Genomic DNA, 21,966 nt, shown 5'->3' on the forward strand with positions numbered 1-21,966 from the left:
GATTTTCAAATAAATGAAATTTGTTTAGAATTAATCCTTCTATTAATACATCCTAGTACGCGATCCACCCGTTCATCCGTTCAGTACGCGTTCTGCCATCCATTTATCGTTTACCTAGATGGCAGACGATGAACGGAAGGGAATTTCTTTCTTTCCCCGTTAAATCAACCTTTAACTCTTGTTTTTTGTTCTTTTTTCGTTGCAGTTAGCAAAGAGGATCTATCTACTCCTAATCTATCTATCTATCTATTCCTAATTTCTTTTCGGTGATTTCTATTGTAAGAACGTTTGACAAGTGAATTTATTATTTTCGATGATCTGTGAAAATGGGGGGAAAATAAACATGACTTAAAAAGTTCATCCGAGATTTACAAAATTTCTCATTAAAAATAATTTGTCATTTATGAATTTCAAACATAAAAAATAAAAAATTATTAAAAAACATATTTTTAGTAAATCACAAAAATTGATACACTATATAAATTAACTGAATAAGGTAAGAAAAAACACAGCCTACTGAAAAAGCATGACAAACTTATTTAATGGTTAAAATAAAAATAAAAAATCAACTGACCAGAAGATGAGGGGCTTGTATTTGATGACGGTGAAGAGGAGACAGTCGTAGTGCTACGGACACTAGTCGTATACGACGAAGTGGATGTAGCAGCCGCCTCCGGAGGCGGTGCGAGAGGAGTGTCCTGCACTCCTGACGCGTGCCGACACTGAAGTCGCTGAAACAAAAAAAAAAAAAAAAATTTAGCTAAATCCATACAAAAAATATCATAGTATTTTTTAACACACAAACAATAAATGAAAATTATTTCAAAAAAATTCTAACGCATAAAATTATTATTAAAAAATAGGACTGAAATTTTTCACTATTGATAATTTAAATATTCTACGATTAAAATTTTATAAGTAATAATGGTGATGATTCCTAAGCAGGTTAGGTTGCAGTAAAATCCTAATTTACTTGCGATATACCAGTGTGTATTACAAAGAATTGTAATTTATCAGCAAATAAAAATATGAGTAGAATAAGAACTCTAACACAGCATTAAAAAAAAGATATGAATTTAAGTACCTAATGATTTCCTAACTGAAATAAAAAAAATAAATTACGAATTTTGATTTATTATTATTTATTTTCTACTAGTAGACCCGGTAATGCTTCGCTATTGCTAGATTTGCACGTTTTTTCCCAATATTCAATACTGAGAATATATACTCGAAGTATAAGGTCTTAAAACGAACAAATTTTTTTTGTATCATTTATTAAGTGATGACTTTTTTTTAGCAAGCGATATTTTTGTACCGTGTAGGTATTACTAGTTACAAAAATTTTAAACGAAGAAGTTTTCTTTAACGTTAACTCCTCCTTTTTTGTTACCCACGACGGAATGGTGACGATATATGGGGTTAGGGTAAGAGGTTATGTTTGTGTTTACGTCTGTTACAATTTTCCTTAAAAACTACTGGGCCGATTTCAATGCGATTGATTTTTATTCATTTTTAATGATTATATATTCTTAATACATGAGAATTATATTTTTATTTAGAGAATTCAATATTGCAATATTGAAATTAAATTCTTTACAGAAAAAGTTTCTTTTCTTCGATATCTCTTTCTGTTTTCGAGAAATATAAGTGTAAAGGTACGACGGTATTCGGAGCGGCATACAAACACAACCACTGCCACTGTTATTGTGTGCGCGACGCGAGCAACTGCCTCCGGTTATTTAACTAAAAAAAACATAAAAAATGAGGAACGAAATACGGTCTCCAACCTGTGGTGTTTATCCGGTAACGTTAAAAGAACCGTGCAAAATACTTTTTTATCTATATGATTGACGGGTAATCAGCTATAACTACTATTTTTAAAACGGGGGCCGACTCTTCCGAAATCCATAAACTTCAGATCACTCAAAATTTCGAATTCTATACTGATCAATCTGCTGCCTTGAAGAAATTACAATACAATGACAGTTTTTATAAATTGAACCAACTTTAATTGTTATTTATCAGTATTAAACTTACAAGCATGAGGATAATGAAGACAGCGGGGATCCAACGGGCCTGACGCTTCGCTCTCCATGACCGGCTAGTTATCTATAAAACTATTATTTAATTAAAAAGAAAATCTGTAGGAAAAAAAAAAAAAACCGATTGGTAAATACTTGACTAAATAATTGTTAACTTTTTTTTGTTTGTTTACGGATAGGTTAAAATACAATAGCAATATAATAAACCGACTATTAAAATCGTGCTATGGTTTAGAAAAAACACAATGCTTCCATTACACTAGATGTAATCAGTTAGATCTAAAATGAAACAACGTAGTCATTTAAAAAAAAAAAAACCAAATTAATTTTACTTTGACAATAATTCTGCTGTATAATTTATTATTTTTACACTTTGCAATACGTAGGAATAAAGAAAATCTTAAGAAAAATTTAAGTATAATAGAAAACAAAAACATTTAGTTCTGGCAATAACAACAAAGCTGAAATAGTTTTTTTTTCTGTGTAAATTCTAAATAGTTCATATTTGAGCTGCCAAGATCTTAATATAAATAACATAAGTTATATAAAAAAACTTAACAAAAGAGATCATATATCATTTTTACTGTACAATAGCTTACTAAAAATAAAATCCAAATACATTTTCGACATTTATCTTGTCTTATTTTATCTATTTTTCATTTAGTTTGATCATTTTTCATCCATAATAATGATAGGAAAGTTAAAACTTTTTTTCTTAAATACAAAATGACTCAGGAGGAAAGGGAAATAATTTGGAAACAGTCTAGAGCTTGAAATAAGGAATTTATACAAACATATATCCGAAAACGTTTTTTTATCGAATTAGGTTAGGGAAAGATTTTACCCGGATTTCAGTTCCCCGTTAAATGAAATCATACTGAAATTTTTAAGGCATTATATAAGAGATAATCGTATGATTTCTTATGTTTTTTGAACTGAAAAATCGAATAAATGAGGTCCCACAACTGTATTTCCCGTAGTTTTCATGATAACAAACGTAAAACAAAGAAAAATTCGATGACGAAAACACACTGTTTTTTGTTTTTTTTTTTTTAGATTTGATGTACAATAATAACTTTGTTAAATGCGTAAATTTATATCAGATTTGTATAGAATTTCATTCTGAGAAAACTGATGGAATAAAGTTAATGAAATACAAAAAGAATCAATTTTTATTATTAAAACAAAACTTCACAGAAAGATTCCTTGTTTCAAATTCTAGAATCAATTCCCAAATTATATTTCCCTTTATTCCTCAATCACTCTGTGTAATAAGGTAAGTGTATAAATTATACATATCTGCCACATGATCGTTTCTTCTTCTTCTTCTTGTACAAGTGAAAAAATTAAAACTTTAAAAACCCACAAAGCCGTTTTGAAGAAGCATATTTACTGCAGCACACTCTGGCGGATTATAACCGTAAAACTAATATAAGAACCTGATCTGAGTTAATACCTATGTAATGCAAAAAATAGCATTGAAATCGGTCCAGTGGTTCTTGAGGAAAATTGTAACACACGTAAACACAAACACAACCTCTTACCCCAAACGCAGATACCGTCACCATTCCGTCATGGGTAACAAAAAAGGAGGAGTTAAGGCAAAGAGAACTTATTACTCGCTTAAACTTTTTGTATTTAGTAATACCAACACGGTAAAAAATATCGCACGCTAAAAAAATACATCACTTAATAAATGATAAGACCTTATACTTCGAGTACAGTAAATCGATTAAAATAAATAAATTATTTAACTAAATTCAACAATTAAGCTACAACGTCAATGGCGAGAGAACTGCAACAGTTTATTTCTAACCGAATATTTATTACATAGCGTCTATAAAAATTACGAAAGGATAAATTATTAAAATATATCTATATATATTCGCTCATTCTGTAGTTATCAGTTCAAAATAAAAACCGAATAAACAAAAAAATAAGTCAAAAACCGGTAAAAAATTATGTAAAACGAAACTGCAACTATGTTTTCAAAAAGAACTAAAAAAGTAAAAAAATATAACAGGTGTCCTTACTTCGTCAGTACAATGGAAACCATAAAAGAAATGGAAAACACAAATTACTGACCGACGAGAAATTTTTATGTACTGTTCATTTTTATTTATTTATTTTTTTAAACATTTAATTTTGTACTTAATTTAAATAATTATCAAATTGTATTTCATTAACATAACATTAGCCGAAATATTTTTGGGTAATCAACAGATTAGTATACTAAACAATCAATACGTATATCCATCCGGTCTTCCGGCCATTTACATGATAACTCCTTATGATTAATTCGTTTTTCAGGAAATTATTTACAAGCGGCACTATCTTTTTCTGTGGCATAAACGTTTACATCACAGTTCAGACAGTGTCTATTTTACCTCCTCTCATTCACACTAATATATTTCAGATCTGTGGTATTTAATGAAAATAATAAAAATGTAATTACGAAAATTATTTATATTTTAATAAAAATTAATCTTTAAATCTAAAAAATGGTGTTTAAAACTGAAGTACAAAATACTGAAGTATAAGAATAAGGTTTCGGAACTTTTATTACTATATTTTAAAATTTAAACAGCAAATTTATCCTAACAAACTATCATAAGTTAGCAACAAAAATATAGTTGCACAATTACGATAAACCAAATCGCGGATATATTTACATTTGTAAATTGATATTGCAATACCACAAAACATGTTCCCACGGAGTTCTGCGATTATGCTATTAAAAATAATAATGTAAGTAAATGGGAATGAACTAAATTAACGCACGATAAACATTATTTCATTGCCAGTAATAACTCGGTTCGTAATAACCGTAAAACCATCCAGACTGATTTCATTTTACTCTTAAATCACTTTAATATAAACCTACGGAATTTTATTTTCACTTCTTAAATTAAAAAAAGGAAGAAAAATAAAATTAAAAAACCGTTTTTGAACTACTTTTTTCAACCTAATTCAATATTATACCAGTGTGAAACACATAAATTCAAAAAATGTGTCTTATTACAAAATCCTTTCATATCCTCGCATAATTAATGATATCACAACGGTTTTTCAGTAAATGATCAATCACAAAATAATACCAATGTATTTGAAGTGTTTTTTTTTTAAACCGGCAGCGCCGGGAACGATATGCAATTTGTTCTACTGGCAAGCTATGCAGGGAAGCTGTAGTATCTGGAAAAAATTTACGAGAAATTACCTAATAAAATACACTACATAAGGTTTTAGTGTAAACTGAACCCCATCGAACAGGATTTCTCGAGAAGTTACTATACACCATCAGTACAATAACTGAAACATTTTACCTTATTTCCAACTGATAAATATTAACTCATTTACCAGTAAATTGATTTTCATTATAATATTAAATACATTTTATCAGGCGATTCAAAAAGGACTTCAAAATTTTAAGCATGTAAAAATTTATTTAGATAACTTACAAATTCAATTGAGATCTCATTTCATAGAAAAATACATCAAGTTTTATCTAAGTAGTTTATTAGTACCGAATTCGGCCACCAGTGCTGTCAGCAGTGGTGTTAAAAATGGATACATTTACTGGTGTGTTGTGGTTTCATGATTTTCAATCAGCAACTGCAGTTCAACGTAATTTTCGTAAAGAGTACGGTAGGGAGCCTCCTAGTAGGAATACAATTTACTATTTGCACCAAACTTTTGTTGAGACAGGTTATACATACAAAATCATCAGGACGCCCTCTCGTCCCTGAAGCTGCTGTAGAACACTCAGACAAGCTATGTACGTAGTCCGAAGAAATCAACTAAACGTACGTCACGTGAGAATTTCATTCCACAAACAACTGTTTGGCGCGTATTACGTAAACGATTACACTTGAAGCCGTACAAACTAACCACAGTTCAACACATTATAAATGAGAACAAAGATCCTCGGCTACAGCTTTTGTTGGAAATGATGGATACAATTACAGACAACGATACATTTTTAAACATGTAATTTTTAGTGATGAGCCAACGTTTTACATCAGTGGCAAGATGAGCATCTATAACTGCCAAATATGGGGTAGGAAAAACCCTAATGAAACTTTGCAGCGCATTTGTGATAGTACTAAGATCCAATGTTTTTTGTGCCCTAAGCAATCTGTACGACTCGTTCTTCTTCCAGCAGGTAACCGTAAGTGTCTACTGGAAGAAAAGTTCGTTTATCTGGACATGCTTCAAAATTTTCTGATTCCTCAGTTAGACGACGATGACCGAGATGGACGGAATTACTATCAGCAAGACGAGGCACTACGTCACTACCGCCTACAAATCAAGAAATTTTCTTGATACTCGATTCCCAGTAGATGGATCGGTTGTGAAGGTCCATTGCATGACCATATCGATTGTTCGCATATGCACAGAGCTGAAACAACGGTATTCTTATACTAACTTGTATTATACTAACTTGACAGTATTCTTATTCTAACTTGTGATGAGACGGATTCATCATTATGAATCAGAATCAAAAGACAAAGCATGGAGAAGAAGCAAACGTGTTCACTTTTCGAGTTCGGATGGTTTGAACCCGATTATCAACAGGAAAAATCATGAAATTTTTTGGGATGCAAAAGGCCCGTTTTTTGTCGTTTTTCAAAATCTGTGAAAAATAGACAACGCATAATACTGTAACATTGCTTATCGACAAAGTGAAGCACTGACTTATCGACAAATGAAGCACACTTATCGACACTGTTGAAAAAGCAGTCTGGATTTCAGGATGTCGCAAAAGATCATTCTGTTTCACGATAACGTCCGATCTTATACAGCTCAGCTAACTCGAGAATCCATCGATAGTTTTCATCGAGAAGTATTACCTCGCTATCATACAGTCCTGGCTTTCCGTGTGGGATTTCTACTCGTTTGATCCACTCAAGGAGGCCCTATGCAGTAAGAAGTTTAAAGGCAATAACATCGTAAAATAAAATGTGCTAAATAGGTTCCGACATTAGATTAAAATTTCTTTCCAACAGATATAAATACACTATTTTAGAGTGGTGTATTAATATTTGATGGAGATTATGTATTGAAAAGTGAAAAAAATATCACATTGATTGAATAAACCGTTTTACCTCCAGAACAATTTATTCTAGTCATTAACTAACCCTCGTGGTAAAGAAATAATTTTTAAAAAAATTAAAAAATGTTTGGTCAAAAAACTCTAAAATTGGGAATAGTGAAAAAAAATTTCACTATTTTCACTACTTTTTTTTTAGAAAAAATAATTTTTTCGCTACTACGAAATAAAAGTAAACGGATGTTACTATTTCTGGATTTAAAATTAATTCTTAATGATGTAAAAATCACCTTTGATATTTAAGAAAAAAATACATACTGATAGATATAATATCAACGATATATTTAAATCTTTAAATTAGCATTATTTAAGTATTATCTAAGTATTTAAATTATTATTTAAGTATCTATTAAAAATTCTAATGTATTAGATTGTAATACGATCATTTTTACTGAGAAAATCAGATGTTTCCGATCGTAAAGCTTATCACAAAAAAAAAAGATTATTATAGACGCCGTTAAATTCAGATTTTAGTAGAAAAATTATTGAAAACATACAAAAAAATTTTAATTAAGTTTAAATTTAAATTAAACGAAATAAGACATCTCTACTTCAGAAAAGTATAGAAGTACTGGAGAAACAACAAACACTCGTACATTTAAAAAATCATAAACTTCAATGTTAACGTGGTAACGTCTAAGAATGCCCTTTCTTCTTAGAAATTTTAAAGGTAAAACTACACCCGTCGAAAGAGTGGGCGTAATAAAGACAATATTTGCAGTTTAGATGACGGACGGAGAATTAAAGTAAAGGTTGAAACTAAAATAAAGAATTAATCGGCTTTTATAAAGAGTTGATTAAATAATTATCTACTTTCAGATTTTAAGTAAATCGTTTGGTAAACAGCTTTCTTTTAACGTGATCATGTTTTCTCAGTACAATAAGTAAAAATATTGATAAATAGGAGCGAAAAAATATTTTACAAAGGAATTTAATAATTATTATTTTAATAATTAATACATTAAAGGAAATATTTTACAGTTAATTAACGTTTATTATGAATTTCTTTAATTAATTATAGCTATGTTTTCAGCGTATTTAATAATAAAGGAATTTAATAATATAGAAGTTATATGTATTTTATATATATATATATATATATAGAATATCACAAAGATTAAATAAATACCAAAAGAAGTCAAAAAGGCATGAAACTCTTTTTTCTACTCGTAAAAGGAAAGAAAAATTAATCTAAAAGCCTGCTTTTAGATATTACGCAACAAACTGTTGCGTAATATTTTTATTAAAAGAAGAAAAAAATAATTTTCTAAAACGTTTTTTTATATATATACACGAATTAATTTACTGAAAAAGCCTATTGACCAGTAATGAAGTAAACGAGTTCCCTTTTTATAGAAGAGATAATCAATTGAAAACAAAGAGAATTAATATTTTATGAGAAGGATAAATTAAAAAGGAAATTAAAATGAATATCAAAGATAACTGTTGGAAATATATTAAAGGATTATAATCAATAATTTTTAATACTCAAGGTATGAAAACGAAATAAATTTATTACGTTCGTAATAAATAATGTTTTATCATAATATGTTTTACATATTAAAATGATAAAACAGAAATACTTCTAACTCGTAACATGAATATGACGATACAAGTAAAAGTTTTGTGATGAGGAGATCACTTAACATTTTTTGTTAAAGATATCCTTCAATAATATTCTTAAATTATAAATTTATTTATTTATTCCGCAATACTTTTTGATACTTTTAAAAAACCAAATTATAATTTAATTTATTCTGATTTTTAACTTTGATAGTTTACGCAAAATTATTTAAAATTGTTGAGTACGATTAATTTCTGCGCTAATTTTTACTACAGTATATATTTACTACATCCTCGGTTATCCGACTTATATATTCCAGTCTTCTCCTTCTTCGATAGCATTTATCTTTTATCCATCCTTCCATAACCAGATTACGTACACGTGGATTTCTTAATACATTGCCTACAAACCTATTCGTACTTCGCCCTTAGAAGATTCTGTAAAAAAAGTCTCATCTGTCTCTTATTCGTTTTCAAATCTTTTATATTTAATTTTATCGACCTACCTATATTTCAACACCCACTTGTAACAATATATATTAAAGGCTTCTATAACTTTCATTACTGTTTATTTTTTTGCCCATACTTCACTACTGTAAAGCACTACATTTACACAAATATTTTAAAGAATTACTTTCTAATTCTTAGATCTATAGAGTGTTGCAGAAGATTTTACCACACTTTATAAGGATATCTGTATAATTAAAAAGGTTCTAATAAACACAGATCTGGAAACTGTATTCCAGTTACAACTAGGAAAAAATTTCTACTGTAAAGCTCAAATAATGTTAACTAAAACTCTATGGACACAAATTATCGAGCAAAATTAGAGGTTTTATACACAATTTTAAACGAAAAATTGTAAACATGCCATAAATTAACTTTCTAAACATTAGTCACTGTAGTTTATAATATAATTATATATATATATATATATATATATATCTGTCTCAAAACATAAACAGAAAAGTACGACACCCTTGTCTGAATAAACACTTCGCTTTTTCAGATTATGCGCATTGAAATTCCCCAAAGCATAATACTAATCACTAACAAGAAAAGCAATTAAGATAAAAATAGTTTTACAACTTGTCAGCATGTAAGAACAGAACTGTCGTAACAGAATAATGTAACAACAAACTGCAAACAGAATAAAACAATTCATAAGAAGAGAGAATTAATTAATAACAACTAGAATAAAACAATAGAACATACAGTAATTAACAAATAAATATTTTTCATTCGCACAGAAAATTAAATTAAGTTTTATATATAATAAAATAACTTATTGAAAATATTAAGTAAAATGTTATGTTTAATAAAATTTAAATACTTTTCTTTCTTTTTCCTGTTTAGCCTCCGGTAATTACCGTTTAGATAATACTTCACAGGAGGAATGAGGATGATATGTAAAGTGTAAATGAAGTGTAGTCTTATACAGTCTCAGTTCGACCATTCCTGAGATGTGTGGTTAATTGAAACCCAACCGCCAAAGAAGCTGGTATCCAGGATATATTATTCAAATCCGTGTAAAAATAACTGACGTTACTAGGACTTCAGAGCTGAAATTCTAGACTTCCAAATCAGCTGATTTGGGAAGATGCGTTCACCACTAGACCAACCCGGTGGGTTAAAATTTAAATACTAGCATAATTCAGTATAACTTACCTTATTATATATACATTTTTCAGCGTATTACGTTAAGACAGAGTCAAATATTTTACAAAAATTTTATTTACAAATCTGTAGTGAAAGGCTTACAATATTTCTACACGTTTTACGCAAAATAAATAAATAAAGCTTACAAAACCTGTTATTAACTTAACTTAAAAACATTACAGAATACTTATTTTAAAATCGTACCATTATTCTTATCAATAATGATAACATAAAATGAAAAAAATTCATAAAATTAAAATTCCATTAAAATATAATCAGAGATGAAAAATTAATAATAAAATAAAAAAGACTAGATAAAGTTTAAAAATAGAATGGATTTATAAAAAAATAGTACAACAATATTTTGAAATGTAAATATTGAAGAAATATTATTTCTAAACGTAGAGACAAAACAAATGTTATTGAAGAAAAGAAATCAATTCCAGAATTTGATATTTACAATCCTATCATATATATATTTACACGTAGAGTTCCACATACGAATTGAATAAAGAACTACAAGAGAAATTTGACAACAGTAAAGGGACAAAAAAGGGAAAAATAAACATAGAAAAATTCGGGGATGATAAATTGATATTCCGGCTGAAATTACGAATGAAGTATAAAAACGATATAAATTCAAAATGGGAACTGGGTATCTCAAAATATTAGCGTATTCTCACATCAATATTTTTTTAATGAAACATAAAAGGTATTTATATTTTCATAAAAACTTTTAATTCAAATCGAAATTATTTTTAAAATAAACATACTTCATCAAAAATGATTAACAGCAACTGGATATAATTAATATTAATAAGGAGATATAAAATTAATTATTTATTACTACGCCGACGTGCTAATGATATAATAATTCAAATGGATTGCTTTATAAGTTTATAGAGGAGAAATCTGTCACAATAATTATTCTGTATCAGTATTATTTTTACATGACGCACTAGCAATTTCAACCTTAACTGCGTTTATTTAAACAAAAAATAATAATTTTGTTAAATATAAAATTACGAAGATAATTTTATTTTTTAAAAAATAAAAATTAATTTTATCAAAAATATTGATTTACGATTTAATGATTTAAAGGAAAATACTTTTTCAAAAAATATTAAACCGAATTCAAAAAAGTGATTGTAAATTCGATCTGTATATTTTTTAAACTCAAACCGTAACTCTTAAATAAATATACTTAAAAGATTCTTTCCAAGTTCCTGGCGGAATGGTAACGTCTCCGCCTTTCATCCGGTATGACCTCGGTTCGAATCCCGATCAGGCTTGGCATTTTTCACGTGTTACAAATTTTCATCTCTCACAAACGGCTGTAATTAAGAAGTTTACCAGCCAGCAATTGCTTGAAAAATAAATTAAATTATTACTTAAGTAAAGGAATCTCCTGAAGTGATTCCCAAACAAGCTTCTTCTAAAAAAGTTGAATGGAAAATTAAAAAAAAAAACTCATTTTTTAGATGATATAAGATAATTTATGATGAATGAAATAACATATATATACTGAATGAATTATGAAGAATGTCAATAATATTCAACTGGTTAAAATAAAGAACAAAATTCATATAAACATCGGTTCGGAAACGCTTTGTTAGCGAGTGTCGGCTGGCCAAATATTTCGCCCTAAATTTTCCCCCCTTCCCGTCTAGCCAGTTGGATCCCGCTGTGTTCATTATCCTCATGCTTGTGAGAATAATGCAAATAAATAACAATTAAAACCTGTTCAATTTATAAAAAAATATCACTGTATTGTAATCTCTTCAGAGCAACAGTTTGGTCAGCACAGGACTTGAAACTTTAAAAGAAATGAAGTACGAGGATTCAGAATAGTCGGCCCCGCATCTTAAAAATTATAGTTACATCCAGTTACAGCCCTTCGTACAGATAAAAAAGTATTTTGCACAGTTCTTAGCGTTATCCGACAAACACACGAACAAGTGACCGTACTTCGTTTCTTTCTTTTTTTTGTCAAGTAATCAGAAGAAGGAGCAGCCAGTCTCCTTTGAGCTAGTATTCATTTGAATACTAGATCGTGGATACCGGTGTTCTTTGGTGGTTGGGTTTCAATTAACCACACATCTCAGGGATGGTCGAAGTGAGAATGTACAAGACTACACTTCATTTACACTCATACATATCATCCTCATTCATCCTCTGAAGAATAATCTAAACGGTAGTTACCGGAGGCTAAACAGGAAAAAGAAAAGGAGCAGCCAGTCGCGGCGCATACACAATAACGTGGCAGTGGCTAAGTTGGTTGAACCACCGCACATTTAAAGCTGTTTTTTTCGATAACTGAAAGAAATAACGAAAAATACAAAGAGACCTTTTTTGTAGAAAATTTAATTTCAAATACTGCAAGCGGTCCTCAAATTCGATTTGACCTACCGTTTGTCAAAATCAAAATGAATATCGACAAGGAACGTAATCCGTTTGTAACCACAAGCCATTATAACGGACAATATCTTGAAAAGGTGAAACATTTCGTTAACAGCAACAGTCCTATATCCTTTACAGTTAAATAAATTATATATATATATATATATATATATATATATATATATATATATATATATATATATATATATATATATAAAATTTCAGCTCAATCAGTTGAGTAATTTTTGCGTGAAAGAGTAAGAGACTCACTGACATCTGTTCTTTCTTTTCTGTTTCCTCCGGAACCACCGTAAGGTATTACTTCAGAGGATGATGTGCAACAGTCTCAGGTCGACCATTCCTGAGATGTGCGGTTAGTTGAAACCCCACCACTAAAGAACACCGGTAGTACCCATGATCTAGTAATCAAATCCGTATAAAATATATGTAATCATCGGATTTCATTGAGAATGAGTGTTTTAACCCATATAGAAAAAAAAGAAATAAACATTAAACATTTAAAATGATTTCATAACTACGTTTAATTTAGATATTTTATTTATGACACCAACATAAGCTCTTTTACTATAACGAAGATTTAATTTCACGTATTTTGTATTAAAAGAACGAAATTCATACACTATCAACTTAATTACTTAACTAAATTAAAATTTTTACATACGATGAAATATTTTCGGTCATCTTTATTTAATTTTAAAAAGTCGGTAAAACCACTTTACTTAAAATAAATAGATGTTTCTTTGTTTAAATAACTTAAATAAAAACAAATAATTTTAAGATATATCATTCAATAAATTTACGGATTTATCAGCAATGATAAGTAGTCTATTATTATTTTGTTACAATATTATCCGGTTACAAATGTGCACTACAGTATAAGTACTGTATGTGCGGCCGTGCGGTGATAAAATATATGACTAATTACATATTATTTCGTTCTATAAAACATTTCCTAAAAAATAAAAGTCTTATCTAACCACACAATATTATATCAAAATACTTGCAGTAAATTTTAAAATTACTTTTAAGTTATTATGTGATATTTAATATCAAATTCGTAGAAATATAGCAATTCCTTAGAATTATATGGAATACTTTTTTTTCAACAAGAAACTCTTTCGCAAGGATCTGTACTTCAAAATATTTGAATGTAGGGAAATTTCGAATCAAAAATACACTTGAAAATTTTATTTAGGCTGAGCGTTTTCGCAGAGATCTTTGGTTTTTCATAAAAGATGGATGTAGAAGTTTGGATTAAAAACGCGCTATAATAAATAAAGATAGATAGGTAAAAGGCAAAAAAATAAAAATACAAAAACAGATTGGTACAGACAGATCGAAAAAGACCACTCGGGTACTAAAGATAAACAATTTTATATACGAAAGAGATATATTTAGGAAATTGTTTGATGAATCTAAGTTTCAAGAAAAAATAAAACCTAAAAGAAATTTCAAGTGGAGCGAAGAAAGAAGAAAAAACAAGCGTAGATAAAGTAGACGTTTTGAGAAAAGAAACAGCTAAATTATGTAAACGTGATTCAAAGACGGATTGAAACAACAAAAAGGAAGAAAAAAAAATTATGTTTGTGAATCACCGATTTATGTGTACGAGTATATAATTTAAATCACTTATTATACAGCGAGACCATTTTATGGCGCATATCATTTGTCTTAAGCTCAATGACAATGAGTAACCAAGATTAAGAAATTAATTCAATTAGCCTTAGGGCTAATTAGTATTTAATGTCATAGGACACTAATGTCCTATGAAGGGTGTCAAAAAATATGGTGTGAAAGGGTTCGTACCTGCATTCAGGAGAATGGTGGGCATTTCCAAAACGTGCTGTAACACATTACCAATTGTACATAACTGCGTTCCATGAAACCAATCAAATGTGAATATCTCTGTCTTATTTTTCTTTTTTTTGTTTAGCTTCCGGAATCACCGAAAGATATCATTTCAAAAAATGAATAAGGACGATGTGTATGAATGTAAATCAAGTGTAGTTTTATACAGTCTCAGGTCGACCATTCCTGAGATGTAAGATTAGTTGAAACCCAAACAACAGAAAATACCGGTATCCATGATCCAGTATTCAAATGTATAAAAGTAAATGCAGTTTCTAGAATTTGAACCTTAGAACTCTCGACTTCGAAATCAGCTGATTTGCAATAATTTTATCTCTAGACCAACCAGGTGGGTTGAATATATCTGTATAAAAGTTCATAGTGGAATTATAGTGTATAGTATAATGATGTGCATGATAAAATGATCGCACTATATCAGTAACTGAAAAATATATCTTTATATTTTTAATAAAGTATGTTTTTAATTCAAAATTTCCATAAAGAAATATTCTAAAAATGAAAAACTCTTTATGAAAGTGCCCAAATTAGAGGGAAAAAAGCAATATGTGAATGAAAATGTATGTGTATTTCAATAAATAATAATATTCTGCTTCTAGGAAGCAATCTGTTACACTACATATTAACACTGAAATTAAAAATACAATTTTTTTAAACGTAAGTCAATTCACTGGTTTGATACTACTATCTATTCTTTTCTATTCTGTGTTATCCTTTTAACCTAAATACATTAACTAAATCCTACATCTTCAGTTATATATTTATATAGGAGTAATTCAGGAAGAATGTAACAAACTTTCAGGACATGTTATATTGGTGAAAATTTCATAAACATCGATTTGGAAACGCTTCATTAACGAGTGTCCGCTGGCGAAAGATTTTGACCTGATTTCTGTGCCTTCTGTTAAATTAAGCCAGACTCTAATTCGGGGTTCTATAAAAATTTTACCAGAAAAATTGAAAAGAATAGATCCCAGAACATATGTTTAGTAATCTTTGAGAAATCTGGGATAAAAGACAAAAGAGTGTGGTCGAAAATCACACTATTTTGTTTGGCATATTACCCATTTAACTTTGTTACATGGGTAATAAACAGAAAAAAGGTTCTAATAAAACTTGTAGATTTGAGGAAAATAGTATTAACAAATTCCACAAAAAACTAAATACGTACGTAAGAATTTCTAAGTTTATTATAAACAAAACATATCAAAATATGGCAAATTTTAATTATTCATTAAATGAAATAAAACTTCCAATATTAAAAAACAAAAGAATTAAATATTTTATAAAAATACGTAATACAAAATCAATAAATCCAACTTACAAACAAATAAACTGCTGCAAATGACCCTTTTTTGTTTTACCCTAGATTTATCTAAAACTACTAAAAATACAGTTCTGAGATGAGATGTATTTTTATTATTATATATATAAAACTACTAAATTTACCCCTTATTTGTGTCCTAGAATTACAGTCAGATTTAATTCTACTAAAGACGCAGAAATCATGGCGAAATATTTTGTCAGCCGACACTCACTAACGAAGAGTTTCCAACTTATGTTTATATGAATTTTCTTCTTTATTTTCACCAGTATAACATGTCCTTAGTTACATTCTTCATGAATCACTCTTATATGCCAGTCTTTCTCTACATATTTACCTTCTATAACCTTCCTATATTACATCATCAATAAACCCTGAATATCTTAATACACGTTACATAAACCTCTCTTTTAAAAGAGAGATTGTTTCTCTCTTTAAAAGATTCTCCCACGAACAAATATTCTCTCTCTGTTTTTCTTCATTTCGAATTCTATTTTCATTTATCGACCAACCTAATTTCCAATATCTTTAAACTGTAGAAAAATAACAAAATTATTTTAAAACCTTTTGATTTTATAATATTTTTTTTAAGAAAAAAAAAAGAAGAAATTTATGAACAACAGAAAAGCAAATATTTTTACACTAAATAACAAAATATAAAAACAAATCAATCAATCAGAAACCAATAGTAAAAATGACTGAAACCAAAGACAAAAATTTTATTCTAACAGTTATAAATAAAGTTATCAAATTAGGAATCGTATAAATAATAACTTAATATATTACGAGAATAATGTATATTTTTATTTATAAGGCGGTGAATGTATGAAAAGCACAGTAAGCATTATTTATTGGCAATAGTACAATGATATAAACTATACAAATTCTAAATAAAATATAAAGGATTAGTACTGGCAAACTTCCTAAATCTAAAATCTATTGATCTGCTTAATCTGTATAAACTGTAATAAATTACCGATACGTACATAAGTACAAGGATAAACGCAGCATTTTTTATCTCATCAAATTATTTTTAGTTCGATAAAATTAAATAAAATATTTTTTTTTTTGGAAATTCTACTGGTCTCAAAACACTTTTTCTCCACTGTTTTTAAAGAATTTAGATGCTGCTATCGGGGATAAATTTATAAGATAAGTAACGATAATTATAAGAAAGCGCTTTAGTAATAATATCACAAAAAGTCTTAAGATTTTTAAAAACTTGCTTTGTATTTTTTAGTCACACATTAATAAAATTATTATCTACTACTTACCTACTCATCCAATGTATTATCATACATTTGATGAGTTTAATTAGTAAGTTAATTTGGATTTAAAACCCCGCACAGCCGTTTTGCAATTTTTTATACTCGTATCCTTAATTTACTCCCGTACAGAGGGATGTTTGCAAATGCAATGGTGGATTATAGCATTGTCACCCGACCTTAGTAACTGTGAAAAATTTCATCAATCGGCAATGTCAGGAAGTATGTTAAATTAAGGATGCAAGATTTGAGGACAAACATTAAAAAAAAAAATTGAAAAAACATTGTGAGTTAAAATAAAGTAAGTAAAAAGAAAGAATTGTTTGTTTTTTTTTTTATATATTTCAGAAATAAACAAATTAAAAAAAAAATAAAACTAACGTTTTATTATTATCATTGAAGACTGCATATATTCATTTTTTGTAAATCCTAAACCGCACATAAACTCTACGTTAAATAAAAACATAAAATTAAAAAATAAACAATTTTAATAAAATTATACAAACTTCAAAATATTTCAGTAAAATTTATACTTTTCAATTCGTTTTGAAAATTCCGAATTATGAAATTGACTACCAAAATTTTTAAACAAGTGTCAACAATTTACTAACCCTTAATTTGTTACTAATTTAAAAAGGTAACAGTTCAGTTGTTATTTTGTAGTCTGCCCAAAGTAAGAAACTATTCTACTAGAATAGTAGAAAACTTGAAAGAATTAATTCTTATATAGATTTACAGATCAATAGGAAAACTCAAAGGGAGAGGAATATAATTACTGGCTTTAAGTTTTTGGACCTGGGGAGGGCGGCTGAAAGGGGTTTGATGCTCTATTAGATATAATAGCAAGCCGGGAGGTTAGGGCCCCGCTTGGGCGCTCACTTCGCAAGATTAGCGTTTTGGGATCGAGCCCGATTAGGTGAACTATTCGTTTTCAGGACAGATGTAGATTTTATTATGAACTCTGAGATGGAGCAGCGGTGTGGGAGGATAAATGGATTGACCTTGCTGCCGAAAGCGGGCCAGATCAGACAGAACTTTTTTGCTTCTTGTTGGAATTTCTTAATTATCTTTGACAAATTCCCGGTCAGGCATGACATTTTTGTTACGCCACAAAATTCCATTTCTATATCCCACACAAAACTTCAAGCTTATGTGGTGATATCAAGCCAAAAAAATGGAAAAATTACGAGGAGGGTTTGGGTACTGTAGGATAAAATTTTCGTTGTTATGATCAATACTTGTTTCAGAGGTATGAAAGTAGAAATAAGATGTTTCTAGTAGACTCAAAAAAAAAAAAATATTAGATAGTACAGATATTAGGTAGTTTGGGAAATGGCTATTTTATATCCTTCGGTGTTAGACATAGGCTCGGGGATTGCGCTTCCACAAAACGATTAGTTCAAAGCCTACAAAATTAGAGTAGATGAACGAAATTGAATGAAGCCATTACGAATTCAAGTAGAGTTGAGTTAACACACCGAAGAGAATTTCTGTCAAGATATTTGCATCTGTGGCATCCTGACACGAGACCAAACTGATGACTGTGATATGTAGTCAAATTTACGGGGTCAAAAAGACGACTTCCAGTAAAGCCCGTCAGGGCTAGGAACGGACAGGTGGTGGACAACCGAGATCGTCACAAGTCTTCCCCTGCGGGGGTCGGGATATTTAGTAAGATTTTGAAGCGAGTTTAATAATTTTTTTTAATTTTTAAAAATATTCCCACCAAAGTATTTAAAATATGGCTATATCTACCTAAAATCCATATATATTAAAAAACCACCCGAATTTTAATGCAAAATCCTAAAGTGCGTGATGATAAAATTAAGATTTAAGAAAAAAAGACATAAGATAAAAGTACCGTGCATTAGATAGATATCTTCTTTCTCAGAAATGGGAGTTTTCTTGATTGAACCAATTTTCTTGAATTTCATGCGAAGTATTATGTATTATCAGAATGTTATCGTAGTGTATTTCATTACTAAATAACAATAAATATCCAATTTGACAAAAGCAAAATTAAAAAAAAATTTCCGCTTAAGTTATCTGGAAGAAACAGAACCAGCTCTTCAAAACCATCATTTAATATTCATTAATTTTATAAAGCAAATCGGAGTAAATATTTAAATAAAATCACGATTTTCATACAATTATGTTTAAATAAAAATAAACAAAATCTTTTATGATACAGAGAACGAAAAATCGGATTTTCATAAACCAAAATCAAAATGAAATTATATATTTAAATTTTATAAGCTCTCTCCATGAACCGAATACATCTTACAGAATATAATTTTGTTTGAGACTTAAATAAATAACACAAAATATTCCAGCATAAAAACATTTTTTTAATTATAATTTTACAAATACAACAAACATTCAAAAAAACTTAATAAACTGAAAAAAAATTCTTGCGCGAGAAGACCGACTTTTTCGTTATTTAATTTAATTTAATATTTTTTGTGCAAGAAATATGCAAAAAATAAATGAAAAAATACAGTATAATTTTTTTATTTAATATTAAAATATATTTTCTGTTTATAAAAACATTAAATTATTATAAACGTAATGCGATGAAGTAATATAAAAAAAAAACACGAATAAACCCTGCACACATCCATCAAATTTAAACTCACTCACACCCACTATGGCTCCTTGCATAAGCGCTGATGAAAAATACACTATTCACAACCAACATAACCACAAATTGAGGTTACGTTGCCTGTTGTATAGAAATACAAAGTGTTGTATACATTGTCTGTCGACTTTAAATTGGGCGTAACTAGATAACGACTTAACAAATGTTCATCAAAATTTCAGATGCACAATTTCAAATAAACTAAACAGGATATTTAACTTTTAATGAAATTGATCAAGTGGTTTTGGAGATTTTCGATTGAACTTCACTCAAGAACGACTCGACAATCTTCATTAAATTTTCACATGAACAACATCAGATACACTGCTACAGCATATCTAAATTTTAATAAAATTAATGTAATATTCGAATTAAATTAAATAGAGGAATAAAATCTTAAAATGACAACAAAAAACTGGAATCAGAATGTCATATTCAACGTTATTCGATTTTGAGCTCGTATTTTATTGACGGAAAGATAAAAACGACCAGGTTTCATCTATTTTGTTTTACAACGATACGTTTTAGTTATTTAAACAACAAAAAAACATTATTTAAGCCAAAATTTTTCATATAAATTTTCAAAAAACATTAACTGATTGAAAATATAACTTAAAGCATTAAAATAACGAGATTTAAAGCATAAATGAAAAATTATTAAATTTTCTACTCAGTAGGAATAATAATAATAATTCCGTACTAACATAATTATAATTAAATATACATATATGTAACATAATTACAAATAAATATTACAAAAGAAAGCTAAATAAAATATCGTAAAAAAACCCCTATAAAATAAGATAATAGAATTAAAAAAAAAAAAACATAAAAGTCGTAAATGAATTTTAGAACATAAAATACGTACCATTATTTACTGTTATTTCCACCGATATATTCTCATCTAACATCTATTGTAACGACCTAAATGTCAGCCATAAAATTCAAATATGCAGTTATTGTTATTACCATTATTACCGCCACGTTATAATTACATTACAGACACGCTTTTACTACTATTAATTTAAAATATGAAAATTATTTCCATCACTTTTGATTGATTTGTAAAACAGTGTAGTACACATTATAACATGATAACGAGCCAGATATTAACTATTTATACCTAACATCACAGAAAATTATTATGTACATAAAACCTAAAATATAACCAAACGTCCTTTATAAAAGATAGTCCGTGGGTACTAAATTTCGTTCCATGATAATTTTACAGAAAATTCACGTGCATAAACTACCTGGAGAAGTAAAATTAACAAAGATATAATACAAATATAGAATAAAATGTAAAGAAAAAAAAAATTAAACACTACAGAATATGTTAAGAATAATAATTATTATAATCGGTAAAAATGATATATTAAAAAAGGATATACGAAAGTTTTTCTTTTGTTAACAAATCAGTGTTCCACCAATGGAAACTTTTGGCATTATACCACAGTATGGTTGGATGCTACACCTCAGTACGCAAAGGTAACTTATCTTAAGGAAGCTTTATGTAAATCCGGAAAAAAGCTAAATAGCTTTTTTCCGGATATTTACTAGAATAAATACTCTAGTAAATATTTGATAAAAATCTTTCATCGGCAATGTTTAAGAATCCTAATGAAATTTTGGAAGAAATAAAAACGCATACTGCCTGAAGCTGAGCTTTGAATACGATTTTAATTATCTCATTTCCGAATTCCTTCTGTTAGTAAATAGTTCTCGATTAAACATCCCTCCATATTTTTGTAAACACCGATCCCTTTATTGAAAGTAGTATTCTCTAACAGTTAGTTATCACCAAGCTAAATATTTATAATAATTCCTTGATAATTGTATGATTTGAAATGGAGGGTCGGATATCTGGCTATAAATATATCTATCTGATCCTTGTTTTCTACCTGATTGATACACAAAAAAGCCTTTTTTTTTTAAATGTATTCCCTAGTTAGTTCTCTATCCACTACTCTGAACATGATAATTTATGAATAATTTTTTCCACTTTTATTTTTTTGTTCAATGAACAGGTTGAAAAAATAAATATGTATGACCGATTACTAAATTGTACTTACGTAATT

The 21,966-nt window shown here is 28.6% G+C and overlaps 1 protein-coding gene across 2 annotated transcripts in view; it reads right to left on the reverse strand.

The window, feature by feature from the left end:
• MCU (mitochondrial calcium uniporter) overlaps positions 1 to 21,966 on the reverse strand; it is a 770,244-nt gene that overhangs the window by 505,614 nt on the left and 242,664 nt on the right. For both annotated transcript variants that reach the window (XM_075376265.1, XM_075376264.1), the window contains exon 3: positions 575 to 731. In XM_075376265.1, the coding sequence (XP_075232380.1) occupies positions 575 to 731 (157 nt within the window). The remainder of the gene's footprint in view (positions 1 to 574; positions 732 to 21,966) is intronic.

Source organism: Lycorma delicatula, chromosome 10 (assembly GCF_047948215.1).
Source record: "Lycorma delicatula isolate Av1 chromosome 10, ASM4794821v1, whole genome shotgun sequence".
NCBI lineage: Eukaryota > Metazoa > Arthropoda > Insecta > Hemiptera > Fulgoridae > Lycorma > Lycorma delicatula.